This window comes from Strix aluco, chromosome 29 (genome assembly GCF_031877795.1).
Source record: "Strix aluco isolate bStrAlu1 chromosome 29, bStrAlu1.hap1, whole genome shotgun sequence".
Taxonomy (NCBI): Eukaryota; Metazoa; Chordata; class Aves; order Strigiformes; family Strigidae; genus Strix; species Strix aluco.
Window position 1 is genome coordinate 1,165,739 of NC_133959.1, and position 15,929 is coordinate 1,181,667.

At 61.8% G+C, this 15,929-nt stretch overlaps 1 protein-coding gene across 9 annotated transcripts in view; it reads left to right on the forward strand.

Moving 5' to 3' along the window:
- The window catches only part of GNG7 (G protein subunit gamma 7), a 77,620-nt gene extending 66,378 nt beyond the window's left edge, over positions 1-11,242 (forward strand). For all 9 annotated transcript variants that reach the window (XM_074809024.1, XM_074809033.1, XM_074809030.1 and 6 more), the window contains 2 exons: positions 3,278-3,396; positions 6,854-11,242. In XM_074809024.1, the coding sequence (XP_074665125.1) occupies positions 3,316-3,396; positions 6,854-6,979 (207 nt within the window). In that variant the 5' untranslated portion in view covers positions 3,278-3,315 and the 3' untranslated portion in view covers positions 6,980-11,242. The remainder of the gene's footprint in view (positions 1-3,277; positions 3,397-6,853) is intronic.
- The last annotated feature ends 4,687 nt before the right edge of the window (positions 11,243-15,929 follow it).

Genomic DNA, 15,929 nt, shown 5'->3' on the forward strand with positions numbered 1-15,929 from the left:
TAATGACGCTCATAGTTAATTATTCACCGAGGTAACAGAAGCCAATTTTAACCTCCTGCCGGGCAGAGCAGCCCCAGAGCGTGGCCGGGTTCCCTGACCCGTGCTGGCAGCCCGGACTCGGGCATCGAAAGCGATGGGGGTCCCACCGTGGCTCTGCGGACCCGGGACCACGCGGCTGCGGTGCAGGTGCTGCCCAACCAGTACCCGGAGCCGCCGAGGAGCCTTAGGGGTGCTCAGGACGGGCAGCTGCTGCGGCTGGAGGAGGATTTTGCATCCAGCAAAACTCCTCTTCGCTTTTCTGAGAGCTTGGCTGCTGAAATTTGTACTCAGAAATAATTTTAAATGCAGTAAGAGGAACTGCGCCGTCAGCGCGGCGCGCAGGGAGCCGCTCGCTCGGTTCCCGGATCCCCCGGGGGAGCTCCACGCCAGCACCGCTGGGTGACAGCGGCTGAGGAGGAAGCAGAAGCTGCTGCTGCAGATTTTGTTGCTGTAAAACCACCAACCTTGTGCTCAGTGGCGATTGATGCTGCTCTTTACGCTTGGGAGAGGCAACGTGCGTTGCTGCCGTAGGCAAAGCGGGGTCTCGCGGGGTGGGAGGTGGTGGTGGTGTGCTGGAGGTGGTGGCTTTGATGCTGTAACGACCCAAGGAAAGCATCATTTCTGATTTACAGGAGCTGCTTTCGCTTTGGGAAGACTCCATGAAACCAGGCTACGGGGGAGTAGGGAGCAAAACTTCTCCCCCTTGCCAAGGACTTTTAAGCCACTCATTTACTAATTCCTGCCACGCAGCGGGACTCTCTCCGTGCTGTACAAAGTAAAACGTGTCCTTCCTTCGGCCGGGCTGGTGTCCCCGTGCAGCAGGAGCTGTGGGATGCTGCGGGGACGGGGACACGGGCCGTGCGTCTCCCAGCGCTGCGACAGAGGCAGAAGTTCCCTTAAGTAACTCGCCCTCGACTGATTCATCAGCCTTGTTCCATAAACAGGAAGCTGGGAAAGTACAAGCAGGTGATCTTGTGCTGCTGCAAACATAAATTATATCTGATTGCTTGTATTTTTTTTCCTCCAGCTGCCTGCTAACTCTTTATCCAGGTGAAGAATTGTTTTGTCAGTGAGGAGTGAACTGTCTGCAGCAGGGAGATCTTTCAGGTTCACAGTGCAGATTTAGGAAGAGCTTGACTTTGAGACAGAGCTTTTCCCCCATCCTAACGCTGCCTGCACTGTTTTGGAGCATTTCAAATCAGAGCAGGAGAGGAGGATCCTTCCCTCGGGGACCAGCCTGCTTCCTTCTCCCAATTTCCACAGTACCAGACTGTATTTCAACAGCGTGGCTTCCCGTGTCGCCCTGACTAACGTCTTCCAGGACTGGAGAGGCGGAGATTTCCGAATAACCCTGCTAATTCAGGGAATCGTCCCATGGCGGGGTCGGTAACGCTGGCTGAAGCACCGTTTGTTTTCTCCTGTAGCACTGGGCGTTGCAAACGAAACCGATTGCCGCTCAGGGATTGAAAAGTGCAGCGCACGTTGCATGCTGCTGCCAAGCAAAATAATCCCCAAGAGTACTGTTGTGGTGTGGAATAAACTCCCTTAATGTCTAAACATAGGCGAGACAGCTCAAGTCTGCTGCGTTCTCAGATGGGGCAGACGCTCCCCCCTCCTCCCCCCGGTCAAGGCAGCAGTTCAGCATCTGCTTTGAAGCTGCCGGGCCCGGGGAGAAGACTGCAGGAGTCTGTAATTAAAGCTCGCACGGGAGGGCCGCGGTGGGCGGCTGGCTGGGGCGCTGGGAGCGCCGCTGGTACCTGACCCCGTGTTTGCTTTGGCTCTTTCCTCCTCCCAGCAGCATCTGCTGGTTTGTCAGGCGGCGGGAGGGGGGAGGTGGTACTCGCTGCAGCCCTCGCCCCCTGCTCCCCGCCGCTCGTGCGTGGTCAGGGGCTGACTCACAGCCGGGCAGGGCAGTGACTTTTCCTGAGATGATCATAAAGAAATGACCTGAGAGTGGTGTCTGGCCAAGGGAGTCCGGCTTGGGCGGCGAGGCCGGCGCTGTGCTCCGGCGAGCCTCAGCCCTGGCTCGGGCCCGAGTGACAGTGATGGATTATTTTGGTCTCGTAGACAAACTTCTTCAGTTGCTGCGTTTAAATTTCGAGGAGGGTTGTTTAACCGCCGGCGTTCTCGCTGCCGGGGTGCCCGGCTGCAGCGTGGCGGTCGCGGGGACACGGCCTCACGGGCAGGTCGCAGCCGGCCGGGTGACAGGTACATTAAAGCCCCACAGTCGGCACAGCCGCGGGTGGGTGCAGGGTTTGGCAGCCGGACAGGGTCTGGGAGACCCTCAGAGACCAGACGCTTGTGCACAGAAGGGGGTCGTGCCTTGGCACCGCTCCGGTCCTGCTCCGCTCTGACTCTGGCCCGCCCTGCCGTGCTCTCCGCGTTTCCATCTTCAGCCAGGCCCTTATTTTGCAGCATTTTTGTGGAAGGTGCATTCGAGACACGAGCTATCGGTGCCTCTCGTGCTTTCGTACCCGCCCGGGTCTGTGCCCGGCCCTCGCTGCCCGTCCCCTGCCTCCATCCAGTGCTCTGGCATCTGAGAAACCTCTGCTGAGCCTGAGCCCTGGCTTTCCACCCAGCCTGGGACCATCTGTCGCTCTTCCTTTGTTTCTTACTCTACTCTTTTGAGGGACATCGATTTGCAAAAGGATGGATAAACAGCACAGGTCTGAGTTTGTGCAGTATCGAGCGTTTCTAGTTGCTGCTCGGAGCCTCGTTGTGCCGAGGAAATCCTGACACGGGAGTCGGGGCGGGACGAAGGCAGCGGTGCAGCGAGCAGATGGAAAGTGAGGGTGAACGTGCAGGAGCTGAGCGTGGCTGCGGTCGAGCTGTGTCCCTGTCACCGTCCCCCTGCCTGGCTCGCTGCGAGTGGCGCAGGGCAGGTTACAGGGGCTGGAAACTTTCTGTTCCCTTTTCCAGTCGGTCAGTTGAACTCATCTGGCAGGGTTTTCTGCAGAAAAAGTTTCATTTTTCCCCTCTCGTCGGCAAGTTTCTGTTTGGTTTTTTTAATCAAAGAAAGGCTGAAAAGCGTGCAGAAGAGCGCTGTTTAAAGGAAAAGAGAACTTGAAACAAAATGAGGAAACGTTGAGTTGGTGTCATCAGTTTAGAGCTCGAGGAAGCCCTTGGCACGTGGCTGTCGGTGAGGACACGGCACACGGCCCTTCCCACGAAGACGCACGGCAGCACAGTGGCTTCGTGCATGATGCCAACCCCCCTCTCCCCCCTTCTTGTTTCGCAGGATTCTCGCGTGCTGGGGCCTGGAGCCGATGGCAGACAATGTCAACAACTAACAACATAGCGCAGGCCCGGAAGCTGGTGGAGCAGCTCCGCATCGAAGCCGGCATCGAGAGGATCAAGGTGAGGGCGGGAGCTGCAGCTGCACCACACGTGCTGCTCCGAGGTGGGCAGGGATGGAGCGGGAAGGGGCCCTGGGTTTCCCCCGAGCACGTGCATGTTGCTGCGATGTCTCCGGCTCAGATATTGCAGCGTTTGTAGACGGGATCCCTCCCTGCGGACACGGCTCACACCACGAGGTTGGGTCGCAGCCTGGGCAGCTTCTCCCTGGTGCCAGAGGCGACCGCGCCATCCCCAGAGCGAGTTCCCGGGGCTCAGTGGGGCACACGCAGCCCGTGAAGGCCCTGACGCCGCAGGGGCCGGAGCAGAGCTCTGCCCCAGGCACGCTCACATGCGTTCCAGTCTTGTTTCCCAGGATGGTTTCACAGTCCATAGGCAGTTTGTCTCAGAAAGTCGCTGCCTGCACAGTTATTTCCAGCTGCTGCGCTCTTGCGAGTGAAAAGGACGGCGGCACGCCGTCGCTCCGGTTCGAGGTGTGTTTATGGTAGAACTAGGGAAGGTTTGTTTCGTGCTGCAGTTGTCCAGGACAGCAAACCGGAGTCTATTCGCAGCCGTGTGCTGGCTCCGCAGCCATCTGCTGGGGCAGCAAAGGAGCCCCAGAAATAAAGCTCCCTTTGGCGCTGGGGGGTTGGAGCAGGCAGCGTGCTCACAGCCACGGTGTCCCGAGAGTCGGGGACGGGCCGGGAGCTTTCGCTCTGTTCTGGGAACCGCCTCGGGGGCTGCGGTCCCCGAGCTCGCTCGGCCACGTGAGCTCTGGAGCGCGGCCTTGCTGGAGACAAATCTTAGCGTGTGGACAGCAGGTCCCAGCTCGGTGAGCGAGACACCCCGGGGCACTCTCCGAATTTACGCCTCTTAAGCCGCGGAGGAGCCGAGGAACCACATGTGCTGGGCTTTGCCTGCCTTGGGCTCGAGAGGCTCCCTGGGAGGGGAGGAGAGCCGAGATCTGTTCCTGGAAAGTCACTTGTCAGTAAGTCACGCAAAGGAAACCCCCGTGCATGGTGACGAAAGGCACAGCGAAACTGAAATACTGTAAAGCACAGAGGTGTTAAATCCAGCTGAGAGTTTTTAATTCAGTTTCCTGGTCAAAGAATGTTTTCTCTGACGTTCAGTCCCTGCTACTTCTGCAGCACCAGCTCCTCCGTCATCTCTGGTTTTAATGTGCAGGAGCTGCTGCTGCTTTGAATATCTTTTTTTTTTTTTAAAGCCATGAGGTTTTGGAGCTGTTTTTAGGGCCACCACTTTCCAGACTCCAGTCATGCACCCATCAGCGAGGCCACCTTAGGGAAGACAAAATAAATTACAGGTCTTCCCCCAGCACAGACATTGCTGACTCCCCTTAAGAATTGCCGTGTCTCAGCTCCAGCATCCCAAACGGTGCACGCCGAGGAGGAAGGAGGGGGTGTGTCTGCTTTCCGACCTTTGTAGCTGGGACTGTCTTAAATGCTTTACTGGGAAAGAGCAACAGTGGTGGGACCACGACATGCTGCTATTTAGGCTGAGTGGAGAAGATGGGCTGTCTGGGCGAGCTTTCCATAAAGCCGTGACCCGCCAGCGCGGCTCTCGGGCGAGCGTGCCAGGCCAGCCAGCTCCCAAGCACAGCGTCAGGCGAGCGCTCGCTCCCCCAGCTCAGCGAGACACATGTTTGCCTCCAGATAAACGAGCCGATACGCTTCTGAGATGAGGAAGCGTGAGCTGGTGCAGGGTCTGGAGCACAGGTCTGATGGGGAGCGGCTGAGGGAACTGGGGGGGTTTAGTCTGGAGAAGAGGAGGCTGAGGGGAGACCTCATGGCCCTCTCCAGCTCCCTGAAAGGAGGGTGCAGAGAGGGGGGATGAGTCTCTTGAGCCAAGGAACCAGCGCCAGGACAAGAGGGAATGGCCTCAAGCTGCGCCAGGGCAGGGTCAGACTGGCTCTTAGGAAGGATTTCTTTGCAGAAGGGGCTGTTGGGCGTTGGAATGGGCTGCCCAGGGCAGGGGGGGAGTCCCCATCCCTGGAGGGGTTGAAGAGTCGGGTTGACCCAGCGCTGAGGGATCTGGTGGAGTTGGGAACGGTCAGGGGGAGGTTCATGGTGGGACCGGAGGAGCTTCAAGGGCTTTTCCAACCCAGATGATTCTGTGATATTCTGTGAACGCCCTCCGATTCCGCCCTGCGAGGCCCGACCCAGCGCTGCAGTCGGCGCAGAGCCCCGCCGCCGCGTTGCCGTTTGCCTCCTCGCCAGCCCGAGCAGCCCTGCGTCTGCTAGAGAAGGGCCGGGCCTTTGGAGCCTCTGCGGCGGGTTCATCCTGCCCTGGAGCTTTACGAGGGGCGCGGAGGTTTCCAGGCCACTTGCTCTCATAACAGGTTCAGCCGCGCTCCCGGCGAGCTCATCTCCCCTTGCTTTGCTCTGAGATTAGGAGTAATCACTGTCTTATGCAAGTAATAGGTTTAAGGTAGAGCCTTGACCTTGTCTCCGCAGTTCTGCTGCTGGATCCCCATGTATGTGATAAATATGTTTAAGTGCAGGCCAGCAGCAGATGGTGTTCATTAGGAGGGTTCATTACTGGTTAGGACTTTAATACTTAATATTGCAATAATACCCACAAAAGCACCTTGTTTGATGCAGTCTCTGGACCAGCCTTTCCAGGAGGCACCAAAATAAAAAGGAGGAGGATGCGCCCCCCGTGCTGTGGAAGCACAGGTTCGATGGTTTGCCCAAAGCTGCGGAGAACCGGGGTTTTGTCACAAGCGCCGTTTCTCCTCCTCGCTCTGCAGCTACAGCAGGTCCCATCTGGGCCTTCCCGATGTGCTCTGGTTGCATCTGTGGTTTGTGTTTGCCTTATGTTCAACCAGCTATTAAGTTAATTAAAAAAAAGTTGGTCTCCAAAGCTGCCGGGGACTCTCCCGGTGCCGCCCGCCCTCGCTGCCGGCCGGTGCGGCCGCGGCGCTCGCCCACCGCCGCAGTCCCCTCTCCGCCGGGCTGCTCGGGGCGCTCAGTTCCCAGAAGATGGCTTTGAACTAAAATAAGCAGAGCCTTAAGTAATGGTTTCTAACAGTTTCAAAACCTCCATTTTTAACATCAGAGGATGGCCGCCTTCAAGCAGGCATTTTTTCCTTCCTTTTTTATCCCAAAGCCCTTTAAAATGAGGACAATAATATCTTCTTTTAAATCTCCTGCTCTCAGCTGGGAGTCTTTTTCCCATACTCATCACTTATGTCAGACCTTACAAACTTCTTTTTCCGTGCCCATTTCCCCTTTTCATTTGTCACCATCTCCGTAAAGTTTCTGTAACAAAAAGCTGAACCGCAGTTGGGTTTCTTCCTCCCCACGGCGCTCGGGGGGAGTCTCGTCCTTGCCTCCCCCTCTCCTCCTCCTCCTCCTCGCGCCCATCGGCCCCGCTTGGGACGTGGCGGTGCCGCCTGGGCTGAGCTTTGTGCCTGCACCTGAACGTTCTCACTGACCTTCTGCTTTCTCACAACACCCAGGTCTCGAAAGCGTCTTCCGAGCTCATGAATTACTGCGAGCAACATGCCAGGAACGACCCGCTGCTGGTTGGAGTGCCCGCTTCGGAGAATCCTTTTAAGGACAAAAAGCCTTGTATCATCCTATAGCTTCCCTCGCTCCGGCGCGTGCGATCTCTCAGGCAGGGCACCCGTTCTCCATCAACTGAAACCAAGCTACAAACTTACAACTGCGCCGAGGGGTAAACACTAAATGTTGGATTCAAATAGAACTTAAATCTCAGAAAAAAAAAAAAAAAAAAAAAATTGCAAGTGGTTTAGGGAAGGGTGTCTGCTCCTGGGCAGGTACCGCACGGAGAGGGGTCAAAATTTAAAAACAGGAAAAAAAAAAAAACAGGGTTGAGGGGTGGGGGGGAGTATTTTTAATAGCGACATTGGTGCCGCGGTGGTGGAGGCGGTGGGGGTTTTATTGCCAGTGGGATGCCAGACCTGAGTCCTGGGAGCTGGCGGGTAGAAGCTTTGAGCAAAGCTCTGCGTGGGGCTGATCCAATTAGTTTCCAATTAGCGCATGGCTGCAAGGGTTTGCTCTGTTTCTTGAGAGGGAACAAGGCAGAAGCTTCCAGGTGGGGAGCTATTTTGTAGAAAACTAGTACAAAAAAGAAAAAAAAACAAACAAACCACCAACCAAAACACAGCTTGAAAAATTGCTGTTGCACATGGATGAACCGAGGCTGGGGGGAGGAGGAGGATGGAGGCCGGGGGGGTCCCTCCCCGCGCCGCGCGGCTCCGCTCGGACGAGGGGACGGCGCCGCGGGGAAACGCTCCCCGGCGTCGCGTCCGTCGGCCGAGAGAGTTTCCGTGAGCGGCGTTAGGAAGCCCGAGGCTCGCTCCTGGGGTTCCTCTGCGTCGGTACCACTGGTTGCCCCAAACGGGGCTGTCCTGGGGGCGGGGGGAGGGAAGGGGCTTTCTGTTGCGCAGTATCACGTGAGAAATCTTTTCAAATTGGCCTTTTGGAGAGTCTCAGTCCAAAACACTAAAATTGGCAGATTTACTAGTGTTTCCCATCTCCCCTTTTCTCACTGAGAGCGGCGGGTGGAAGTTGTTCCACTAAACCCAGTTAATTTGGGGAGATGAGGGTAAGGCTGTAGAAGAAATAGTTCAGTTCCCATCCCTTGGAAATCTTGAAACGCGATTGAAACGGGAGCGCTTTGTTCACCGGCGTTAAACGCCCGAGCCGGGGGTAACCCGGCTGCGAGGAAGAGGAGACAAGCAGGCGAGCCTTCCTCCCGCTGCCCGCCGCAGAGCCCTGCGGAGCCCCGGAGCCCGGCGACTCCACGCCGGGGCAGGCGGATGCTCGGGAGGAAGATCAGAGCTCGGGGACGTGCCACCGCGTCTGAGCCGCGGCATCGCTCGCCGGCTTCCAGCGCTGCCGGGGGGAGGACGGGGCCCGGGCGCTGGGTTTAAGGGGCTGAGCTCGGTCGGTGTCCGGGACTCGGCGCCTCCTCGGAGGGCGGCGGACGCTCCCCGCGGGGGGCACGGGCCCGGTTTGGTTTCCCGTTCCCGGTTGTCCGGAACACCGGCCCCCTGTGCTGGTGTCTGAATACAGGCGGTGCCGAGTTTCGGTTTTTGGGAAGAGAAGGAAAAAAAAAAAAAAAAAGAGAAAACAAAACACACCTAATGTGAAATCCTGGGAATTCTCCCATTCCCCCAACGCTTTGGATTTGGTTTGGAATGCCACGACCTCCCGCTGGGGTGGGAACCGCCCGCGGCCGACCCCTTCGTGGGCCAGGGAGCGGTTCCCACCGCCGCGGCCGCCGGCAGCTCCCGGGAGAGGGAGGCTGGAGGAGACCCCCGGAGTCGGCTTTCGGGGAGACGGCCGAACCGCGCTCCCGCTCTCCGGAGGGAGGCAGCGTTGCAGCCCGGCCTGGGTGCTGCGGCTGCTTAGACTGGTCGGAGTCGCTGGGCCGGGCCGGGCACTGAGAGGCTTTGCTGGGTGTTTTTTCGGAGGTTGACGCTGCTCCCGCGGCGGCCGCCGGCTCCCGAAGGCTCGGGGCGATGGCGGAGCTCGAAGGCGGGGAGAGGAGCGGAGCCTGCGGGCGTGCGGCTGGTACCCGGGGAAGGCCCGTTGGCATCTTCCAGGAGGAAGGGCAGCTTCGAGGGTCTTCCTCCCGCCACGCAGGGGTGGGCTGGGGGGTGTCGGGCTGAGCGCAGCCGGCGGAGGCTGTGGTTAGCAGAGCTGCTGCATTCACACTTCTTGGTTGCAGTATCTCGCCATCGCTTCGTTACGTACGCGATCACTTGCCTTTTTAAACGAAGTTGGAAAAAAAAAAAACCAACACAACAAAAAACCACCCACATTTTTAACACTAACGCAAACCACAGCACCTCCCGTGTATGTCTTGCAGCTGCTTCCCCGGGGTCCTTTGCTGATCTGAGTGTTGGAAACCTCCCGTCTTCCCCCGTGCGGTGTCGTGGGCTCCGGTCGTGGCACCCCCAGCCTCGCCGGTGCCCCCCCGGGCCTCGCCCCGTCCCAACGCGCGCGTTGGGGGAGGTAGAGCGGAGGGAAGGGGGTTTGTTTCCCTCTGCGGCCGAGCGTGTCCCCAGCCTGGCACCGTCAGCCGAGGGCGGCAGCCCCGGCCCAGCAACAGGCAATGCCTTTTTGTTGTTGTTTGGTTTTGGGTTTTTTTTTTTTTGTTAAAATCTTTCATCCAACATAACTCCAAGCTCTCGAACGCCGCGTCTGTAGCGGGAAGCGAGCACAGTCCTGAGGTGCGCCTGGGTTTTGCCACAGCAGGGCTTTCTCTTCTCCACGAGGGAATTTCCTCTGTCCTTAATCTAGTACAGTTCCAGCCTTATTTTTCTACTCCAGATTGCTGATTCTTCCTCTATGTTAGAGACCAGAGCATGGTGCTATAGCCGGTGACCCAGGCAAGTGCCCGAGCTGCAGGTCAGCCAGAGAAACCTGCGCGGCAGCGAGCGAGCGGCCGAGGGAACCGCAGGAGCCGCTGCTCCGCTCGACACCCGGGCAGGGGCCGTGTCCCCCCGCCCCGTCATCGGCTCGTGCTGCCCGAGGGGGCTCCCCGACACCCCTACCCGGGTGCCCTGCCTGCACCCTGCCCTCCCCGGCGTCACGGCGGGACGCTCCGCCGGCACAGCCAGGCGCGCCGCGGGCCAGCAAACGGGGCTCAGCCCCTCGTCCTGTCCCCCCACCCTCAGCCCCGGGGTCTTGCCCGAGTCGTGCCAGCGGTGGGATGGGCCCAACCCCGGTGGCTGGAGCTGGGAGAAGGGGACAGGGAGCGTCTGCGTGGGGTCCCCTGGGAGCTTGGGGACAGGGCTGGGGGCTCCCGGCACGGCGGAGGGGCTGGTGGCAGTGGGGGCCAGCTGGGAGCCGAGCGGGGCGGGCAGGGGGCTGCCGGCGGGTGCTGGTGTCTCTCGGTGGGTGACTCGTTAGGTGGAAAAATCCTCGACTTTTTTTTTTTTTTTTTTTTTTTTAATTTTTTTCCTCGTCTGAGTAAATCGGTGATCATACTGTAGATGTTTTTGTATAGCATAAATATAAGTGCAAATTACAGTAGTTGCTTGTACTTTGTTAGTGCATTTGCCAAAAAAAAAAAAAAAGAAAAAAGGGGAAAAAAAAAAAAAAAAGACACTTTTCAGGACTTTTTAAGTGCTCCAGATGGCGAAGGGGGAGCGGGGAGCCGGGGCCTCCCTTGTGCCGCTGGTGGGGCGCGGGCAGGCGGTGCCAGCAGCCCCGGCTCCACAAAGGCCTTTTTTTGGACGTAAACACATGCCCAAATCTGTCTGGCGTTTCTTTTTAGCGTGTGGTGAAGCCGTTGCCAAAAATAGAAAGGAGAGAGACTGCAAAAGAAAAGGGAGAGAGGAAACATTGCTTCTATTTAATTTTTTGGTCCGTTTTCCTTGTCCTTCCCTCCCTGTCTCGGGGACCCTCCCGGGGCGCAGCCGGAGCCGGGAGACGCCCGGGGACCCGCACGGCACCGAGGCCGATGGGATCCGGTGCCGGAGCCTCCCGAGCCCAGCAGATCCCCCTTCCCCCGAGTACTTAAAAAGTCAACTTTATTTAACAAAGTAAAAATAACGCATTTACTTCATTGAACAGAAGCCACGCGTCTGATACTTCGCGCTCTTAATTTTTTCTCTCTGGTCTATTATAATTATTATTTGCCAAACTCTGATCTTGTTGCCAAACGCAAATCAAGGTTTGTAAAGACTGTACTTAGGAAGTAATCGGTGTCTGTAACGTGCTCCTCATACCGTCTGCATTTTTGGATCTCTGATTTTTATTTCTGGTGTGCCATAGACCAATTTCTTGCACAGTGTTTAATATTTTGTGGAATTGTTGTTAAGAAGTGAATTGATAACACAATAAAAAGGCTCACTTTTCATTTTGCCAGATGTCCCGCCCAGCCTGTCCTGTCTCCCGTGCGCCGTTGGGTGCCCCGGGTGCTCTCCGTGCTGCTGGCCCGGGGGCACGGTGACCCCCCGCCCCGGCCACTCGCCCCTTCCAGGCTGCGGGAGGGGAAGTCGGGAGAGCTGGGTCATGGCAGAAACAGCCCCTCGGGGACCCCCTTCTCCCACCCTCGGGGGGCTGCTCACCCCACCCTGGTGCTCGCCAGCAGCTCCGGAGTCGCCCGTTCGGCATCGCTGCAGCGCCAGGGCCCTCCCGTCCGGCAGGGTCACAGCAGAGCAAAACCACTTTTTTTCCCTTTTCAGAGAAAACGGAGGGACCTCGGCCTGCCCCGGCAGCGCCCGTCTCCCCGCTCCACTTCCCAGCAGCTCCCACCCAAAGCAGCCCCGGGGTCTGGTGCCGGAGCCAGCGGGGGCCGTGGGGGCCACGTTCCTGGACGGCAGCGGCCTCCGCGCCAGCAGCTTTGGAGTGAGTCCTGCCCGCTCGGCCTGGCAGGAATGTGCTGCTGCGTGCGGGCAGGCGGGAGCCCCCCGCGTCCGCTGCCTGCCTGGGATAGCCGGGATTCTTCTGTGTCTGACCCAAAACGCCGAGCTGGGAAGGGCGGCAGCGGGACGGGCAGTGGGACGGGCAGCAGGACGGGCAGCGGGACGGGCAGCAGGACGGGCAGCGGGATGGGCAGCGGGACGGGCAATGGGATGGGCAGCGGGATGGGCAGCAGGATGGGCAGCAGGACGGGCAGTGGGACGGGCAGCAGGACAGGCAGCGGGACGGGCAGTGGGACGGGCAGCGGGCAGCCCTGGCTGCAAACCGCCTGCTTGGCTCTGCCGGCTGCAGCTGCCGAAGGGCCGAGCCCCGTCCCCTGCCCCGGGGACACCCGGCTGCACGGCGGGGTCTGGGGTGGCCGGTGCTGATCTCGGGGTGTGGGGGGGTGGCAGAGGGAGGCAAAGACACGTCTGCGCCCCGGGGAGCCGCAGGGGAGCAGAGGGGCTGCGGTGTCCCTGCGAGTCTCTGGCCAACAGCATTTTGGGGAGACGTGGCCTTGCTGGAGCCACCGGCACCATCTCCCGGGGGGGGTCATGGCCAGCCCCATCCCCTCCATGGCCAGAGCTGGCGTGTCAGTGTCCCACAGCCGGGTGGGGACAAGCGGAGCTGCACCGGTCCCTGCACCCGCCATTTCACTGATGCCCAAACTCCCCCAAATTCACTTAAAACTTGGGGATGTGTCGGGGAGGTCGGGAGCGGCTTCGTTTTGGCCTCCCGGGGAACCCGCTCCAAGGCAAACCTGGCCGGCAGCGCACGAGGCCGCCAGACCCTCCTGGTGGCACCGAGCCACGGGCTCCAGCGCGTGTTGGGGACGGCTGGCTGGTGGCGTGGAGCCGGGAGCGCGGCTAAAAATAACCCACCCTCCTTCACGGGGCTATTTTTAGCTCTTCTGCAGTTATAATTATCTGCCCTCGGCGTCGGGGCCGGGGAAGCTGCTGGCACCACAGGCCGGGGCTGCAGGGACGTGACCGGGGTGGCCCCAGGGACAGACGCGGGTGCCACCGGGGCTTGACACCAGCCTGTGCCCGCAGCAGCGTCCGGGTGACACCGGGGTGGGGGTCGCACTGCAGCCGTGGACCCCCCACGGTACATCCCACCATTGCTGGGGACCCACGCGAGGGACATGGGGGCTCGGGGCCACCCACACCCCACCACAGGGAGTCCCTCTGTGCGTGTGTCCCCCCCCGCCGCCCCCGTGGGGGATCCCAGGCTGTTCCTCTCCCTGGTGTGACGCGGGGGCACCGGGACACCACGACGCACTGGGACCGCGACCGTGACGCCACGGGGCAGCTTCCTGCGCCGGCATCCGGCCCCTGTGTGCCGTGACACGGGTGCTCATGGCGGGAGGGGAGCGCGGGGGGGGCAGCACGGGGAAAAAAACACACCCCCCCCGCCCTGCCCCAAGCTGTTGGCCACCAGGGACCACCCCGGCTCCGTGCCTCAGTTTCCCCACCTGCAGCACGGCCCCTCTCCAGGGGCTTGTTGGCAGCTGGAGCCCGGGATGGGGCGAGGTGCCAGGGGGGTCCCGCGGCGTTGGGGCGGGCGATGGCCCCCCCCATCCCCTGGCAGAGGGACGGGCAGCCCCTTGCCTGGGGGGGTCCCCAGTGTCCCTCCCTGGGTGGACGCAGGGGCAGCCGAGGACAGCGCCGGGGCCTGGGCCAGCCCCCGCCAGCCGCCAGCAGCCACCCAGCCCAGACCCATAAATCAGCGGCTGCGGCCTCCCCCCGCGCCGCGCTCAGAGCGAGCAGGATCCAGCCCGGCCCTGTCTGGCTGCACCCGCCCCAGAGCCAGCAAGGGGCTCGCTGTGTGTCGCCCCCCCGCCCCCCAATCCTAAACACCCCCATCCCTGAGCCCCCCCTTGCACACACACGTGCACACACGTGTCCCCTCGCCCCGTGCACGAGGTCCCGCTGACCCCCCGCAAACACAAACACACGCGCAGCCGCTTCTCCTCCTCTGACCAACGTTCCCAGACCGGGGAGGGGGGGACACAGCCCCAGCCCCACCGGGGCCGAGGGTCGGACATTTCCCGTGGAAAACGGTGGCACGTGCCGGGATGGAAAAGTACCGGCCGGCGGCGTCAGCCCCGTCCCCGAACCGCCGCGGTGCTCACGCGTGTCGGGGCACACGCGTGTGGCTGCCTGCAGGCATCGGGGCACACGCGGGTGGTTTTTGGCTTCCACGTGTCTGTGCCAGGATCTGGGCAGGGGCTGCCCTGCTCAGGGTGCGCGCCCAGCACCCATCCTGCACCCCCCGGGCTGGATGCGGCCTCATTGCAAGCCCCCGAGGTCTAATTATCACCCAGGGTCTAATTATCGCCCGGTGCTAATGCCGCCGGCGTCGCGCTGGCCCTGGCCGGCTCCCCCCGACACACTGGGACCTTGTGCCAGGGAGGTGTGTGGCCACCGGCCTCGCTCCAGGCCCCGCCGCGGCGGCGATGCCGGGGGGCCGCGGTAGCTGGGATGTTGGGGGGGTCACGGTGGTGGGGAGGGGGGGGCCCATGGCTCTCACCAAACCAGCCCCAGGCCCCCCATTCCCAGCCCTGGGACCCCTCTCCCCGAAATCCCCCGCTCCGGTGCTGGGTGCCAGGGTGGGGGGGTCCGGCCGCACGTGGCCCCGGGGGTGCTGAATCAGGGCCTGCCCCCCCCCCACCCCAGACCCCCGCAGCCGCCCTCGGTGTCTGGGCCGGTTCTGGAAAGTGCAGCTCAGCGTCCAGCGGGATCCCGCCACCCCCGCGGTGACTCAGGCCAGCCCGGGGACGCCGCGGCTCGTCGCGGGGGGGCCGGGGAGCCCTGGCTGAGGGCTGCAAGGGGGGAGCTGTGGCTACACGGGGAGGGGATCCCATTGCCCCCCCCACCCACTGCAGAGTCCCGTTGCCGCCCTCTTGTTGGGGGGGTCCATGGGTGGTGTGTGGTGGGGGGGGGGTGTGTCTCTGGGGTCCATGGGGCAGCGTTGGGGGGTCTGGGGGGTCCTGGGCAGTGTGTGTGGGGGGGGTCCCCTCCTGCCTGTGACCCGCTGCAGGATCAGGCCCCTGGGGTGCTGTCTGGGGGGGCCCGGGAGGGGTCTCTGTGTCCATGGAGGGGTGGGGGGGGGGTGGCGTGTGCGTGCGTGTGCGTGATCCGACACACGTGTGGGTGGTTCCATGTGTGCTCCGGGGTGGGCTGCGGTCGGGGCTGCACCGTGGGTGTCCTGCCCCGGCAGGGTGGGGGGTGCTGGGGGGTGCAGGACGCCGTGGGGCCGGCTGGGAGCTGCAGGGAGGGGTTGGGGGGGGGAGGGCCCATCACCCACCCCCCGGGGTCGTGACTCAGCTCGGCCTGACACACTCATCACACGGGTGGCTGCGCGGCGCAGGCGCGGTGTGGCCTCCCCGGTGACACCGGGGGCAGGAATGGTGACGCTGGTGCCGGGCTGGGGGTCACCGGGGCCTCGTGACCCGCTGCCTCACCAGTGAAATGAGTTTCAGGGAGGCTCAGCCTGGCCTCCGGCCCTTTCCCTCCCGCCTTTCCCTGGGTGCTCCCAGGGTGCCGCTGTGTGTGTCCCCCGTTCCCCCCCCGCCGTGTTCCCCCCCCCACTTTGGTGGGTGCAGCCTGGGGGGGGCTGATGGCTACGGGCCGACCTCACCCTCCCCGCTGCGGCCGGCTTGTCCCCCCCTGGGGGCTGGGGCCCCATCCTGCCCCCCCACTGAACCAGCCCCATCACCCCTCCCCTCAGCCCCCAGCTCCGAGCTGAGACCTGACAGCTCATTGCAGCTGTGGCCGGGCAGACCCGGTGGGCCAGGCTGGGTGGTCCTTTGCTGTGTGTCCCCCCCGCCACTGCAGCTGCAGGGTGGGGGCCATGGTTTGGGGCACCCAGCCCAACCCCACGCCCTGGAGGGGGGGTATGACCCTCAGCGAGGGTCTGCCTGGTCCCGTGGGACCCCTGGGTGACATTTGGGGTGGGGGGGGGTCACCCACTCCCACGGCTCCAGCGACGTGGTGCTGCGGGTGGGAGGAAGGCGGGGGAGGGGGGGGGGGGCTGGGCTGGGTCCCCACCTGCCTTGGTGGCCTCAGCCAGGGCTGTCACACGCCACTGTCCCTTCGTGCCTCAGTTTCCACCCCCCCCCCCCACCAGTCAAACCCCAAAGGGAGGGCG